The sequence below is a fragment of the Oncorhynchus tshawytscha genome, linkage group LG13 (genome assembly GCF_018296145.1).
Source record: "Oncorhynchus tshawytscha isolate Ot180627B linkage group LG13, Otsh_v2.0, whole genome shotgun sequence".
Taxonomy (NCBI): Eukaryota; Metazoa; Chordata; class Actinopteri; order Salmoniformes; family Salmonidae; genus Oncorhynchus; species Oncorhynchus tshawytscha.
In genome coordinates this window covers 20516447-20533430 of record NC_056441.1, presented here as the reverse complement: position 1 = coordinate 20533430, position 16984 = coordinate 20516447, and the positions used below count along the sequence as shown (strand labels likewise).

The 16984-nt window shown below is 44.8% G+C and overlaps 1 protein-coding gene across 3 annotated transcripts in view; it reads left to right on the top strand.

Moving 5' to 3' along the window:
• Window positions 1-16984, top strand: part of si:dkeyp-120h9.1 (Y+L amino acid transporter 2-like) — a 32398-nt gene that overhangs the window by 3665 nt on the left and 11749 nt on the right. For all 3 annotated transcript variants that reach the window (XM_024441036.2, XM_024441037.2, XM_024441038.2), the window contains 3 exons: window positions 15631-15756; window positions 16026-16170; window positions 16448-16571. In XM_024441036.2, the coding sequence (XP_024296804.1) occupies window positions 15631-15756; window positions 16026-16170; window positions 16448-16571 (395 nt within the window). The remainder of the gene's footprint in view (window positions 1-15630; window positions 15757-16025; window positions 16171-16447; window positions 16572-16984) is intronic.

The following is a 16984-nucleotide window of genomic DNA, read 5'->3' as shown; positions in this document are numbered from 1 at the left end:
CGTATTTGTAGGCATATCATTGGAAGATTGGCCATAAGAGACTACATTTACCACGGGTCCGCCCGGTGGCCTTTGTGTAAATTGGTGCGTAATCTTCAGCCGCAGGCATTTTCTCCTGGGATTCAGAGGGGAAAGCACACTTCCACGAACGATATATCATCCAAGAGATATGTGAAAAACACCTTGAGGATTGGTTCTAAACGTTTGCCATGTTTCAGTCGCTATTATGGAGTTAATTTTGAAAACAGTTTGGCGTTTTGAAGACTGAATTTTCATTTTTTTTTTGGTAGCCAAACGTGACGCACCAAACGGAGCAATTTCTCCTAAACAAATCATCTTTCAGGAAAAATGGAGCATTTGCTATCTGAGAGTCTCCTCATTGAAAACATCTGAAGTTCTTCAAAGGTAATGATTTTATTTGAATGATTTTCTGGTTTTTGTGAAGAGGTTGCCTGCTAAATGCCACGCTAGGTGCGCTAGCTGTTACACAAATGCTTATTTTGCAATGGTTGAGAAGCATATTTTGAAAATCTGAGATTACAGTGTTAACAAAAGGCTAATCTTGAGAGCTAGCATATTAATTTCATTTCATTTGCCATTTTCATGAATAGTTAACGGTGCGTTATGGTAATGAGCTTGAGGCTGTATTCACGATCCCGGATCCGGGACGGCTCGACGCAACAGGTTAATGGAATATCTACATAGGCGTACAGAGGCCCATTATTAGCAACCATCACTCCTGTGTTCCAATGGCACGTTGTGTTAGCTAATCCAAGTTTATAATTTTTAAATGGCTAATTGATCATTAGAAAACCCTTTTGCAATTATGTTAGCACAGCTGTAAACTGTTGTCCTGATTTTAAAGGAGCAATAAAACTGGCCAGATTTAGACTAGTTGAGTATCTAGAGCATCAGCATTTGTGGGTTCGATTTAAGACTTTCTTTTCAAACTCGTCAGTCTATTCTTGTTCTGAGAAATGAAGGCTATTCCATATGAGAAATTGCCAAGAGACTGAAGCTCTTGTACAACGCTGTGTACTACTCCCTTCGAAAAACAGCGCAAACGGGCTCTAACCAGAATAGAAAGAGGAGTGGGAGGCCCTGGTGCACAACTGAGCAAGAGGACAAGTACATTAGTTTGAGAAACAGACGCCTCACAAGTCCTCAACTGGCAGCTTCATTAAATAGTACCTGCAGAACACCAGTCTCAACATCGACAGTGAAGAGGCGACTCCGGGATGGTGGCCTTCTAGGCAGAGTTGCAAAGAAAAAGCCTTATCTCAGACTGGCCAATAAAAGATTAAGATGGGCAAACGAACAGACATTGAACAGAGGAACTCTGGACAAATTCATGTCGTAACCAGGGCCTAAAATTGTATTTTTGGTCCAACAGCCCCTGGCAGTTAGATGGAAAATTTATCAGCCAAAATATTAGTTTCCTGCTAAAATTACACCAACAAAACAGAAACTGATGAGCATGCTCATGTTTCTAAAACAATAAATGTATTGCTAATAAGAAGTAATGTAGTATTGTTTCATTTTTTTTGTCTTTTAACCTCTCTGAACTACCCATCCCGGATGCGGGTTTGAATTCGACAACATACGGTGTTTGCCACAAATAGTCATATTAAACATTCCTTAAAATACAAGTGTCTCACATGCTTCAAAATCCTAGAATCTTGCTAATCCAACTGCGTTGTCATATTTAAAAAAATATTTATTGCGAAAGAATACGCTGCGATTATCTGAGCACAGACCCCCATATCAAACTACTTATTCAACCAGCACTTGCGTAACAAAATCACAGATTGCATTGAAATAAATCGTTTACCTTTGAAGATCTTGCTCTGGTTGCAATCCCAAGGCTCATTGTTACACAATGAATGGTCTTCTGTTCGGTTAAATCCATTTTTTTTATAGCCTAACACAAAACATTTTGAACGCTTATCTCGTTGAATTTCGTGTCATTCCATTTTCGCCGTAACATCCAACGTAAAATAGACACTTTCACTGACTTTATTCAGTCATGTTTGGTTTCCTTGCAATCAACTGTTTGTTTTTGTAACACAACCAAACTTGATGGGTCATTTTGCGGGACGTATTGACCCGGAAAAACCGATTGGAAGACGAGTGACGAGCCCATTGTGCACCAATTATATGACCACTGTCTTGTTGATTGACTGTATTTTAACCCAATGACCACTGATCGTCTTGAAATCTAGCTGGGTAGATAGCCAATGAGCAGAGGTAAACTGCAATATCCCATGGTTCTTTGTAAGAAAAACCTTTCCTTTGAATGCTGGCGTAAGGACTGTTCTTTCGCCATTGCCAATTCAACCGTGAAGGAGCGACGCTTATCAGCTGTTTATTTATCCAACATCATGGCGAATAAGTCAAGGAAAGCGAATTCTAAGACTAGATATACGAATGTAAAAACAATTTTAGAGGAAATTGATAGTGAATGTGAGACAGATCTGCTTTTTGAAGACTCCATTAGCTCCCATTGCTTTGATTCTGAAACTGAAGCATATTTTTTTGAACGGAGAGGACATTGTTTTGGACTGGTAAGTTGCTCTCATGCTAATGCCGTTGTTTGAAATTAATATAAAATATTATTTGTTATTGTTTTAACATTGTAATATATAAAGATGTAATGAAATGGGTAAAGTACAAGTTAGCTAGTCATTGTGAGTGAGGGTCTGTTTGTATGAGAACGACCATAGCCTATGTCTGTGTGTGTATGTAGATAGATATATCTATCACTGCTCAAAAAAATAAAGGGAACACTAAAATAACACATCCTAGCTCTGAATGAATGAAATAGTCTTAAATACTTTTTTCTTTACATAGTTGAATGTGCTGACAACAATCACACAAATTATCAAATTTATCAACCCATGGAGGTCTGGATTTGGAGTCACAATCAAAATTAAAGTGGAAAACCACACTACAAGCTGATCCAACTTTGACGTAATCTAAAACAAGTCAAAATAAGGCTCAGTAGTGTGTGTGTGGCCTCCACGTGCCTGTATGACCTCCCTACAAAGCCTGGGCATGCTTCTGATGAGGTGGCGGATGGTCTCCTGAGGGATCTCCTCCCAGACCTGGACTAAAGCATCCGCCAACTCCTGGACAGTCTGTGGTGCAATGTGGAGTTTGTGGATGGAGCGAGACATGATGTCCCAGATGTGCTCAATTGGATTCCGGTCTGGGGAACGGGCGGGCCAGTCCATAGCATTAATGCCTTCCTCTTGCAGGAACTGCTGACACACTCCAGCCACATGAGGTCTAGCATTGTCTTGCATTAGGAGGAACCCAGGGCCAACCGCACCAGCTTATAGTCTCACAAGGGGTCTGAGGACCTCATCTCGGTACCTAATGGCAGTCAGGCTACCTCTGGCGAGCACATGGAGGGCTGTGCGGCCCCCCAAAGAAATGCCACCCCACACCATGACTGACCCACCGCCAAACCGGCCATGCTGGAGGATGTTGCAGGCAGCAGAACTTTGAGCAGACACATGCACATTTGTGGCCTGCTGGAGGTCATTTTGCAGGGCTCCTCTTTGCACAAAGGCGGAGGTAGCGGTCCTGCTGCTGGGTTGTTGGCCTCCTCCACGTCTCCTGAAGTACTGGCCTGTCTCCTAGTAGCGCCTCCATGCTCTGGACACTACGCTGACAGACACAGCAAACCTTCTTGCCACAGCTCGCATTGATGTGCCATCCTGGATGAGCTGCACTACCTGAGCCACTTGTGTGGGTTGTGGACTCCGTCTCATGCTACCACTAGAGTGAAAGCACTGCCAGCATTCAAAAGTGACCAAAACATCAGCCAGGAAGCATAGGAACTGAGAAGTGGTCTGTGGTCACCACCTGCAGAACCACTCCTTTATTGGGGGTGTCTTGCTAATTGCCTATAATTTCTACCTGTCTATTCCATTTGCACAACAGCATGTGAAATTTATTGTCAATCAGTGTTGCTTCCTAAGTGGACAGTGAGTTCACAGAAGTGTGACTTGGAGTTATGTTGTGGTGTTTAAGTGTTCCCTTTATTTTTTTTAGATGTATATGGTGTAGAATGCAAACCCATGCATCTCAACACAGCCAGCATGCTTCCTCCAATCAGTCTACATTAGAGGGAGCATCAAGGACCTTGCTGGCTACCGCACCACTGCACCAAGCCCTGTCCCTTCTGCTCCTGCCACAAGTGTTCATCTGCCCAAATATATTTGTGCAGGCATGGATGTGCCTAAGGGCCAAAAGGGCACAGCATGGAGGTGTTGCTGTGTTTGCAAGATGAAGTCTCCCATTACATGCTCAGTGACCCTTTGCTTTACATCAGAAAGAGACTGCTATGGCATCTGGCATCAGCAGCAGAATATTGTCTAGAGTTTTGGCAAAGTGGGTGGGGGCTAGGGTCAGTATGCTATATCTGGAGTACTTTTCCTGTCTTATCCGGTGTCTTGTGTGAATTTAAGTCTGCTCTCTCTTTCTTTCTCTCGGAGGACCTGAGCCCTTGGCCCATGCTTCAGGACTCCTGCCATGATGACTCCTTGCTGTCCCCAGTCCAGCCGGTCTTGCTGCTGTTCCAGTTTCAACTGTTCTGCCTGCGGCTATGGAACCCTAAACTGTTCATTTTTACTCTTGAGGTGCTGTCCTGTTGCACCCTCTACAATCACTGTGATCTCCACCCGGCACAGCCAGAAGAGGACTTTCCACCCCTCATAGCCTGGTCCCTTTCTAGGTTTCTTCCTAGGTTTTTGCCTTTCTAGGGAGTTTTTCCTAGCCACCGTGCTTCTACACCTGCATTGCTTGCTGTTTGGGGTTTTAGGCTGGGGCTATATAAATAGATATGAATACCATTTTGGTATATAGTTATACTTGTGTGGGACACCTGGGTGACTTCATGATAAATGTCATGTAGCACACATTTTGGAAGTTATCATTCTGAAACTTTGCACAAGTACTGTTGCCCTTTTATATTTTTCACTGAAATTGTCCCCATCATCCTATCTGAATGTTTGTTTTATCTGGTTCATTTTAAAGATGATGATAAAAATAAAAAAGTTTTTTTTCATTGTTTTATCTAAACCAGGTCTATTGTGTTACTCAATTCACATTTACACAAACTTCAGAGTCTTCTTTCAAATGGTACCAAGAATATGCATATCCTTGGTTCTGTGTCTGGGCTACAGGCTGTTAGATTTGGGTATGTCTTCAGGCAGAAATTGCACAAAGTAGTAGCTCTGAGGTATTAATCAAAATATCACATAAGACAAATGTAGGCTGCCTTTTCTGCTGCCTCTTATTGTAAATTAGAATTCCATTTGACTGCCTTAATGTCCAAAGCTGATACCACTTGTACATTTAAAATGTTACAATACTGTAGAGTAGCTTACATGCTTGTTGGCTACATGCAAATGAGAACATCAGCTGTCTGATACTGACTGATCAAAGGGTGGCTGGCCCAGCTGCCACTAAAGAACTCTGATCGAACACATTATGACTTCTTGCCTGGGTTTCTTTACATTGTCTTCCCTGGGGATTTTTTTGTCTTTCAGACAGTGTGATATTGCATGAATACAAATTATGTATCTGGGTCTCAACTGGGTCTGGCTTTAAAGTGCACTTGTGTTCTCTTTTTATTTTATTTATTTTTATTTTATTTCACCTTTATTTAACCAGGTAGGCCAGTTGAGAACAGGTTCTCATTTGCAACTGCGACCTGGCCAAGATAAAGCATAGCAGTGTGAGCAGACAACACAGAGTTACACATGGAATAAACAATTAACAAGTCAATAACACAGTAGAAAACAAAGGGGGGAGTCTATATACAATGTGTGCAAAAGGCAGGAGGTAGGCGAATAATTACAATTTTGCAGATTAACACGAGTGATAAATGATCAGATGGTCATGTACAGGTAGAGATATTGGTTTGCAAAAGAGCAAGTAAATAAATAAAAACAGTATGGGGATGAGGTAGGTGAAAATGGGTGGGCTATTTACCAATAGACTATGTACAGCAGCAGCGATCGGTTAGCTGCTCAGATAGCTGATGTTTGAAGTTGGTGAGGGAGATAAAAGTCTCCAACTTCAGCGATTTTTGCAATTCGTTCCAGTCACAGGCAGCAGAGTACTGGAACGAAAGGCTGCCAAATGAGGTGTTGGCTTTAGGGATGATCAGTGAGATACACCTGCTGGAGTGCGTGCTACGGATGGGTGTTGCCATCGTGACCAGTGAACTGAGATAAGGCGGAGCTTTACCTAGCATGGACTTGTAGATGACCTGGAGCCAGTGGGTCTGGCGACGAATATGTAACGAGGGCCAGCCGACCAGAGCATACAGGTCGCAGTGGTGGGTGGTATAAGGTGCTTTAGTGACAAAACGGATGGCACTGTGATAGACTGCATCCAGTTTGCTGAGTAGAGTGTTGGAAGCCATTTTGTAGATGACATCGCCGAAGTCGAGGATCGGAAGGATAGTCAGTTTTACTAGGGTAAGCTTGGCGGCGTGAGTGAAGGAGGCTTTGTTGTGGAATAGAAAGCCGACTCTTGATTTGATTTTCGATTGGAGATGTTTGATATGAGTCTGGAAGGAGAGTTTGCAGTCTAGCCAGACACCTAGGTACTTATAGATGTCCACATATTCAAGGTCGGAACCATCCAGGGTGGTGATGCTAGTCGGGCATGCGGGTGCAGGCAGCGATCGGTTGAAAAGCATGCATTTGGTTTTACTAGCGTTTAAGAGCAGTTGGAGGCCACGGAAGGAGTGTTGTATGGCATTGAAGCTTGTTTGGAGGTTAGATAGCACAGTGTCCAATGACGGGCCGAAAGTATATAGAATGGTGTCGTCTGCGTAGATGTGGATCAGGGAATCGCACGCAGCAAGAGCAACATCATTGATATATACAGAGAAAAGAGTCGGCCCGAGAATTGAACCCTGTGGCACCCCCATAGAGACTGCCAGAGGACCGGACAGCATGCCCTCCGATTTGACACACTGAACTCTGTCTGCAAAGTAATTGGTGAACCAGGCAAGGCAGTCATCCGAAAACCGAGGCTACTGAGTCTGCCGATAAGAATATGGTGATTGACAGAGTCGAAAGCCTTGGCAAGGTCAATGAAGACGGCTGCACAGTACTGTCTTTTATCGATGGCGGTTATATCGTTTAGTACCTTGAGTGTTGCTGAGGTGCACCCGTGACCGGCTCGGAAACCAGATTGCACAGCGGAGAAGGTACGGTGGGATTCGAGATGGTCAGTGACCTGTTTGTTGACTTGGCTTTCAAAGACCTTAGATAGGCAGGGCAGGATGGATATAGGTCTGTAACAGTTTGGGTCCAGGGTGTCTCCCCTTTGAAGAGGGGGATGACTGCGGCAGCTTTCAATCCTTGGGGATCTCAGACGATATGAAAGAGAGGTTGAACAGGCTGGTAATAGGGGTTGCGACAATGGCGGCGGAAAGTTTCAGAAATAGGGGGTCCAGATTGTCAAGCCCAGCTGATTTGTACGGGTCCAGGTTTTGCAGCTCTTTCAGAACATCTGCTATCTGGATTTGGGTAAAGGAGAACCTGGAGAGGCTTGGGCGAGGAGCTGCCGGGGGCAGAGCTGTTGGCCGAGGTTGGAGTAGCCAGGCAGAAGGCATGGCCAGCCGAGCTGTTGAGAAATGCTTATTGAAGTTTTCGATAATCATGGATTTATCGGTGGTGACCGTGTTACCTAGCCTCAGTGCAGTGGGCAGCTGGGAGGAGGTGCTCTTGTTCTCCATGGACTTCACAGTGTCCCAGAACTTTTTGGAGTTGGAGCTACAGGATGCAAACTTCTGCCTGAAGAAGCTGGCCTTAGCTTTCCTGACTGACTGCGTGTATTGGTTCCGGACTTCCCTGAACAGTTGCATATCCCGGGGACTATTCGATGCTATTGCAGTCCGCCACAGGATGTTTTTGTGCTGGTCGAGGGCAGTCAGGTCTGGGGTGAACCAAGGACTGTATCTGTTCTTAGTTCTGCATTTTTGAACGGAGCATGCTTATCTAAAATGGTAAGGAAGTTACTTTTAAAGAATGACCAGGCATCCTCAACTGACGGGATGAGGTCAATGTCCTTCCAGGATACCCGGGCCAGGTCGATTAGAAAGGCCTGCTCACAGAAGTGTTTTAGGGAGCGTTTGACAGTGATGAGGGGTGGTCGTTTGACTGCGGCTCCGTAGCGGATACAGGCAATGAGGCAGTGATCGCTGAGATCCTGGTTGAAGACAGCGGAGGTGTATTTGGAGGGCCAGTTGGTCAGGATGACGTCTATGAGGGTGCCCTTGTTTACAGAGTTAGGGTTGTACCTGGTGGGTTCCTTGATGATTTGTGTGAGATTGAGGGCATCTAGCTTAGATCTAGCTTAGATTGTAGCATATCCCATATCCCTTTGTTTTTCTCAGTCCTGCCGTTTGTTTCTCTCATCCTGTGTCAGCTCTGCAGTTGCCAGGGGGATATGAATGTGCGTGTGTGTTTTTCAGTTGGAGCTGAGCCACTCAAGGTAAAAAAAAAGTGTGCTTTGTCAGACAAATGTGTAGAAGTCTCAAAAGGGGTTATGTTGAGTCAGAGGAGCTGTAATAAAGGAACAGCCTGACTTGGCATTTAGTTGAATCCCCTCAGGTATTATGGCCAACTGTACATGCTTGTTATCTTTATGGGTTTGGGGAGACACTCACACATTCCTTCATGAAATACGAGTGAGTAAAGGAATGCTGATTCTCTGGTTAGTGTAGGAGGCCAAGGTCTATCCAGAAGCAACCTGGTAACATCTTAGTAGCTAACTGAGTACCTGCTCAGTTATTTGTGGGGGATTTTAAATGTCATTTTAATATTGCAACGGTAAGTGTATGCTCATGTTTCTGAAAAGACGTAGGTATAATTGTTCCACTAAATGCTAAGGAATCCATGTTGCCAAAACGCAGGGCTTGATGTACATAAATGCCACAGGCCATGACAACAGAACACAAACATGTCATGGAAGCATTTGGTTGTTGTGTGACGCCATTGTAGAAATTCTCCCTGAAGCAGAAACACACTGATTAGCAACATTAGGTCCTTGTTGAAACCAATGATTTAGCAGTTGTGTGTGTATATAGATAATCTATTTCCAGAGGTTGTCTCTTAAAAAAATAAAATGTGTAGTAAGATCTAACTCTCTTCAAAACTCAAAAAAAAAAAAATCAAATCAAAATCACAAACATTTTGAACTCTCTTCAACATAAGATTTGCAACTTTTCAGTTTGCACGATCCTTCTGTTAGCCTTGGGTGTGATGTGGCCTAAGCCACATTCCTGCTTCATGTGTTAGCAGCTATTAGCACTCTAAGTACCATTAGTATAGTTAAATAAGGACTGAGGGGGTGTGGTAAATGGCCAATGTACTATGGCTTAGGGCTGTTATCAAATCAAATTTATTGATATAGCCCTTCGTACATCAGCTGATATCTCAAAGTGCTGTACAGAAACTCAGCCTAAAACCCCAAACAGCAAGCAATGCAGGTGTAGAAGCACGGTGGCTAGGAAAAACTCCCTAGAAAGGCCAAAACCTAGGAAGAAACCTAGAGAGGAACCAGGCTATGTGGGGTGGCCAGTCCTCTTCTGGCTGTGCCGGGTGGAGATTATAACAGAACATGGCCAAGATGTTCAAATGTTCATAAATGACCAGCATGGTCGAATAATAATAAGGCAGAACAGTTGAAACTGGAGCAGCAGCACGGCTAGGTGGACTGGGGACAGCAAGGAATCATCATGTCAGGTAGTCCTGGGGCATGGTCCTAGGGCTCAGGTCCTCCGAGAGAGAGAAAGAGAGAATTAGAGAACGCACACTTAGATTCACACAGGACACCGAATAGGACAGGAGATGTACTCCAGATATAACAAACTGACCCTAGCCCCCCGACACATTAACTACTGCAGCATAAATACTGGAGGCTGAGACAGCCATGTACGATGCAACGTGGAGTGCCTGGACACAGCCATTAGCCGTGGTATTTTAGAGATATATCACAAACCCTTGAGGTGCCTTATTGCTATTATAAACTGGTTACCAATGTAATTGAAGCAGTAAAAATAAATGTTTTGTCATACCCGTGGTATACAATCTCATATACCACGGCTGTCAGCCAATCAAATCAAAGTTTATTTGTCACGTGCGCCGAATACAACAGGTGTAGGTAGACCTTACAGTGAAATGCTTACTTACAGGCTCGAACCAATAGTGCAAAAAAGGTATTAGGTGAACAATAGTTAAGTAATGAAATAAAACAACAGTAAAAAGACAGGCTATATACAGTAGCGAGGCTACATAGACACCGGTTAGTCAGGCTGATTGAGGTAGTATGTACATGTAGGTATGGTTAAAGTGACTATGCATATATGATGAACAGAGAAGCAGTAGCATAAAAGAGTGAGTGGTGGTTGGGACACCATGCAGATAACCCGGTTAGCCAATGTGCGGGAGCACTGGTTGGTCGGCCCAATTGAGGTAGTATGTACATGAATGTATAGTTAAAGTGACTATGCATATATGATAAACAGAGAGTGGCAGCAGCTTAAGAGGAGGGGGGACACACAATGCAAATAGTCCGAGTAGCCATTTGATTACCTGTTCAGGAATCCTATGGCTTGGGGGTAAAAACTGTTGAGAAGTCTTTTTGTCCTAGACTTGGCACTCCGGCACCGCTTGCCATGCGGTAGTAGAGAGAACAGTCTATGGCTGGGGTCTCTGACAATTTTTACGGCCTTCCTCTGACACTGCCTGGTGTAGAGTTCCTGGATGGCAGGCAGCTTAGCCCCAGTGATGTACTGGGCGGTACGCACTACCTTCTGTAGTGCCTTGCGGTCAGAGGCCGAGCAGTTGCCGTACCAGGCAGTGATGTAACCAGTCAGGATGCTCTCGATGTTGCAGCTGTAGAACCTTTTGAGGATCTCAGGACCCATGCCAAATCTTTCTAGTTTCCTGAGGGGGAAGTGGCCTTGTCGTGCCCTCTTCACGACTGTCTTGGTGTGTTTGGACCATTCTAGTTTGTTGTTGATGTGGACACCAAGGAACTTGAAGCTCTCAACCTGCTCCACTACAACCGATGAGAATGGGGGCGTGCTCGGTCCTCCTTTTCCTGTAGTCCACAATAATCTCCTTAGTCTTGGTTACGTTGAGGGATAGGTTGTTATTCTGGCACCACCCGGCCAGGTCTCTGACTTCCTCCCTATAGGCTGTGTCGTCGTTGTCGGTGATCAGACCTACCACTGTCATCTGCATACTTAATGATGGTGTTAGAGTCATGCCTGGCCATGCAGTCGCGAGTGAACAGGGAGTACAGGAGGGGACTGAGCACGCACCCCTGGGGAGCTCCAGTGTTGAGGATCAGCGTGGCAGATGTGTTGCTACCTACCCTGACCACCTGGGGGCGGCCCGTCAGGAAGTCCAGGATCCAGTTGCAGAGGGAGATGTTTAGTCCCAGGTTCCTTCGATTAGTGATGAGCTTTGAGGGTACTATGGTGTTGAATGCTGAGTTGTAGTCAATGAATAGCATTCTCACATAAGTGTTCCTTTTGTCCAGGTGGGAAAGGGCAGTGTGGAGTGCAATAGAGATTGCATCATCTGTGGATCTGTTTGGGCGGTATGCAAATTGGAGTGCGTCTAGGGTTTCTGGGATAATGGTGTTGTGGGAAATTACCAACCTTTGAAAGCACTTCATGGCTACAGAAAATGTCAGTGAAGACACCTGCCAGTTGGTCAGCACATGCCAGGAGCACATGTCCTGGTAATCCATCTGGCCCCGCAGCCATGTGTATGTTGACCTGTTTAAAGGTCTTACTCACGTCGGCTATGGAGAGTGTGATCACACAGTCATCCGGAACAGCTGATGCTCTCATGCATGCCTCAGTGTTGCTTGCCTCGAAGTGAGCATAGAAGTGATTTAGCTAATCAGGTAGGCTCGTGTCACTGGGCAGCTCGCGACTGTGCATCCCTTTGTAGTTTGTAATAGTTTGCAAGCCCTGCCACATAAGACAAGCATCGGAGCCTGTGTAGTATGATTCAATCTTAGCTCTGTATTGACGCTTTGCCTGTTTGATGGTTCGTCGCAGGGCATAGCAGGATTTCTTGTAAGCTTCCAGGTTAAGAGTCCTGCACCTTGAATGCTGCAGCTCTACCCTATAGGTCAGTGCGAATGTTGCATGTAATCCATGGCTTCTGGTTGGGGTATGTACGTACAGTCACTGTGGGGACGACGTCCTCGATGCACTTATTGATAAAGCCAGTGACTGATGTGGTTTACTCCACAATGCCTTCGAAGAATCCCAGAACATGCTCCAGTCTGTGATAGCAAAACAGTCCTGTAGTTTAGCATCTGCTTCATATGACCACTTTTTTATAGGCCGAGTCACTGGTGCTTCCTGCTTTAATTTTCGCTTGTAAGCAGGAATCAGGAGGATAGAGTTGTGGTCGATTTACCAAATGGAGGGAGAGCTTTGTACATGTCTTTGTGGAGTACAGGTGATCTAGAATTTCTTTTCCCTCTGGTTGCACATTTAACATGTTGATGGTAACTTAGTAGAACTGATTTAAGTTTCCCTGCATTAAACTCTCCGGCCACTCGGAGCGCCGCCTCTGGTTGAGTGGTTTCCTGTTTGCTTATACAGCTGACTGAGTGCGGTCTTAGTGCCATCGTGTGTCTGTGGTGATAAATAAACAGCCACAAAAAGTATAGCTGAGAACTCTCTAGGCAAGTAGTGTGGCCTGCAATTTATGACAATATACTCTACTTCAGGCAAGCAAAATCTAGAGATTTCCTTAGATTTCGTACACCAGCTGTTTACAAATATGCACAGACCGCCTCCCCCTTGTGTGCTGTTCTACCCTGCCGGTGCAGCGTGTATCCCGCTAGCTGAATATCCAGGTCGCCATTCAGCCAAGATTCCGTGAAACATAGGATATTAGTTTTTGATGTCCCATTGGTAGGATATTTGTGATCGTACCTCGTCTAATTTATTGTCCAATGATTGCATGTTGGCGAGTAGTATTGACGGTAACGGCAGCTTTCCCAGTCGCCTTCTCCGGGTCCTGACCAGGCATCCGGCTCTTTGTCCTCTGTACCTGCGTCGCTTCCTCTTGCAAATAATGTGGATGTCGGCTCTGTGGGGTGTTTGGAGAATGTCTTGTTTGTTGAAGAAAAAATCTTTGTCAAATCCGAGGTGAGTGGTCGCTGTCCTGATATCCAGAAGCTCTTTGTCTAACCCGAGGTGAGTGGTCGCTGTCCTGACATCCAGAAGCTCTTTGTCTAACCCGAGGTGAGTGGTCGCTGTCCTGACATCCAGAAGCTCTTTGTCTAACCCGAGGTGAGTGGTCGCTGTCCTGACATCCAGAAGCTCTTTGTCTAACCCGAGGTGAGTGGTCGCTGTCCTGACATCCAGAAGCTCTTTGTCTAACCCGAGGTGAGTGGTCGCTGTCCTGACATCCAGAAGCTCTTTGTCTAACCCGAGGTGAGTGGTCGCTGTCCTGATATCCAGAAGCTCTTTGTCTAACCCGAGGTGAGTGGTCGCTGTCCTGACATCCAGAAGCTCTTTGTCTAACCCGAGGTGAGTGGTCGCTGTCCTGACATCCAGAAGCTCTTTGTCTAACCCGAGGTGAGTGGTCGCTGTCCTGACATCCAGAAGCTCTTTGTCTAATCCGAGGTGAGTGGTCGCTGTCCTGATATCCAGAAGCTCTTTGTCTAACCCGAGGTGAGTGGTCGCTGTCCTGATATCCAGAAGCTCTTTGTCTAACCCGAGGTGAGTGGTCGCTGACCTGACATCCAGAAGCTCTTTGTCTAATCCGAGGTGAGTGGTCGCTGTCCTGACATCCAGAAGCTCTTTGTCTAACCCGAGGTGAGTGGTCGCTGTCCTGATATCCAGAAGCTCTTTGTCTAACCCGAGGTGAGTGGTCCAGACATCCAGAAGCTCTTTGTCTAACCCTGTCCTGATATCCAGAAGCTCTTTGTGAGTGGTCGCTGTCCTGACATCCAGAAGCTCTTTGTCTAACCCGAGGTGAGTGGTCGCTGTCCTGATATCCAGAAGCTCTTTGTCTAACCCGAGGTGAGTGGTCGCTGTCCTGACATCCAGAAGCTCTTTGTCTAATCCGAGGTGAGTGGTCGCTGTCCTGATATCCAGAAGCTCTTTGTCTAATCTGAGGTGAGTGGTCGCTGTCCTGACATCCAGAAGCTCTTTGTCTAATCCGAGGTGAGTGGTCGCTGTCCTGACATCCAGAAGCTCTTTGTCTAACCCGAGGTGAGTGGTCGCTGTCCTGATATCCAGAAGCTATTTTTGCTGTAAGATACGGTTGCAGAAACATTATGTACAAAATAAGTTACAAATAACGCAAAAAAAACAACATAATAGCACAATTGGTTGGATGCCCGTAAATCTGCTGCCATTTCTTCCGGCGCCATTTTACAATCAGCATTCAGGGCTCAAACCACCCAGTTTATGAAGACAAAATAAGGATCGCTATTCAAACTACAGTGCCGTGAAAATGTATTTGCCCCCTTTCTGATTTTCTCAATTTTTTTTTTTTTTTTTTAATTATCAGCTCCTAAACCAAAACCTAATATTAGATAAAGGGAACTTGAGTTTACAAATAGCAAAACATTTATACTTTTTTAATATATTCAACAAAGTTATGCAACACCCAATTCCCCTGTGTGAAAAAGTAATTGCCCCCTTACACTCAATAACTGGTTGTGCCACCTTTAACTGCAGTGACTGGATGACTGCAACCAAATGTATCCTGTAGTTGTTGATCAGTCTCTCACATCACTGTGTTGTAATTTTGGCTCACTCTTGTATGCAGAACTGCTATAACTCAGTGACATTTGTGGGTTTTCAAGCATGAACTGCTCTTTTCAAGTCCTGCCACAACATCTCAATTGGGATTAGGTCGAGGCCATTCCAGAGCTAAAAATGCATTGCTTTTTAGCCATTTTCATGTAGACTTGATTGTGTGTCTTGCTGCATGATCCAGCTGCACCCCAGCTTCAGCTCAGACGGAGGACCTGACATTCTCCTGTAGAATTCTCTGATACAGAGCAGAATTCATGGTTCCTTCTATTAAGGCAAGTTGTTCAGGTCCTGAGGCAGCAAAGAATCCCCAAACCATCAGACTACCACCACCATGCTTGACTGTTGGTATGAGGTTCTTTCTAGTGTTTGGTTTTCTCCAGACATAATGGGACCCATCTCGTCCAAAAAGTTGACTCAAGCTTGCCAAAAAACACCTGGATGATCATCAATACTCTTGGAAGGATGTTTTATGGATCGATGAGTCAAAGGTCTAACTTTTTGGATGGCATGGGTCCCATTTATGCCCACTGGGGAGCCAGGCTTAGCCAATCAGAATATGTTCTTCCCCACAAAAAGGGCTTTATTACAGATAGAAATACTCCTGTTTCATCAGCTTCTGGTCTCAGACGATCCCGCAGGTGAAGAATTCTGATATGAATCGTTCCTAAGCCATTGGTTTACATCAGTTTGAAATGGAATTTACCTGAACCAACCCTGGTTTGAAACACTTGCTTTGGAGTTGCTTGCAGAGAGTGGTCTGCTACATTCCTCTTCCTCCTCTCCCACTCTAGGTCTCCTGACGTGTGTGAACTGTATGAAGGTGAAGTGGGGGGCCAATCTCCAGGTGGTCTCTACAGTAGCCAAGGTCCTGGCCCTCATTGTCATCATCATTGCTGGGATGATCAAGCTGGGACAAGGTACAGTACGGCATCTGGCTAGGGACACATAACCCACCTGTCCCTAATGTCCGTGTGCTGGCCTATTCATGATAGAGCTTCACTTGCTGACCAGGTGTGAGTGTGAGTTTTTTGAAGTTGGTAGTGGATGAGATGAGTCCCCCTTACAATGTAAAGAGCATTGAAAACTAGGAAAAGAGCTATGATATTTAACTCAATTATTTAATTCATTACAATTATTTAATCTATTATATCTAATTCATTATGTGATCCCTGGCCTCTGTCTGTAGGCCAGACGCAGAACTTTGAGGATTTGTTTAAGGGTTCTAAAGTGAACCCTGGGGACATGGCCCTGGCTCTGTACGCTGCGCTCTACTCCTACTCGGGCTGGGACGCACTCAACTTCATCACCGAGGAGATCAAGAACCCAAAGAGGTGAGGCAATCTGTCATGATGTTTATATTTATTTTTAATTTTGGAAAGAAATAGCGCTACTGTATACCTCGGTATGGCATAAGGTTGGGTGGTACCGTTCCTATGTTCCACCAGTCCTCTCTTGACCCGTCTTAGTCTGACTCTTGTTATATATAGACAAGGAAAGTATGCCCGGCACTGGCCGTCTGGTTCCTGTCAAGGTTTCTCTCTCCCCGCAAAGTTTGTCCTTGTATTTTTATAAAGCGTTCTATCAATTGTTTTCATCCATTCCTACCAGGAACCTCCCATTGGCAATAGGGATCTCCATGCCCATCGTCACAGTGATCTACATTCTGACTAATATAGCTTACTACACCGTTATGGATGCTGGCACTGTGCTGGCCAGTGATGCTGTGGCTATGGTGAGTTCTACTCTGCTCTGGATTTGAGCTTGTGTGGGGTTTAATGTTGAGCGATTGGTGCATTTTGAGGTCGGATTAGATCATTTAAAACATTAAATGAGTTATGAAATAATGACATGAGAATTATTTTATAGCTTTTTAATGGAGATTCCAAAGCCCAAAATAGTGAACGTTCAATTGCCGAAAACATTCCATTGTCTTCTCAGTTCCACATTGGGTAGATGTCAATAGAAAAAGGAAATGACTCTGAAATAATAAAATATCAGTTGTGTATATTACTTCATTTTTAATTCCTTGGTCATTTTATCTCTGTTCAGGAAGTAGCAGCCAACCATCTAACGTCATCCCTGTGCTCCCTATAGTCCTAGGTCTTTATCATCCTATTTAGCTAGATAGTAGGGATGTACACGGTT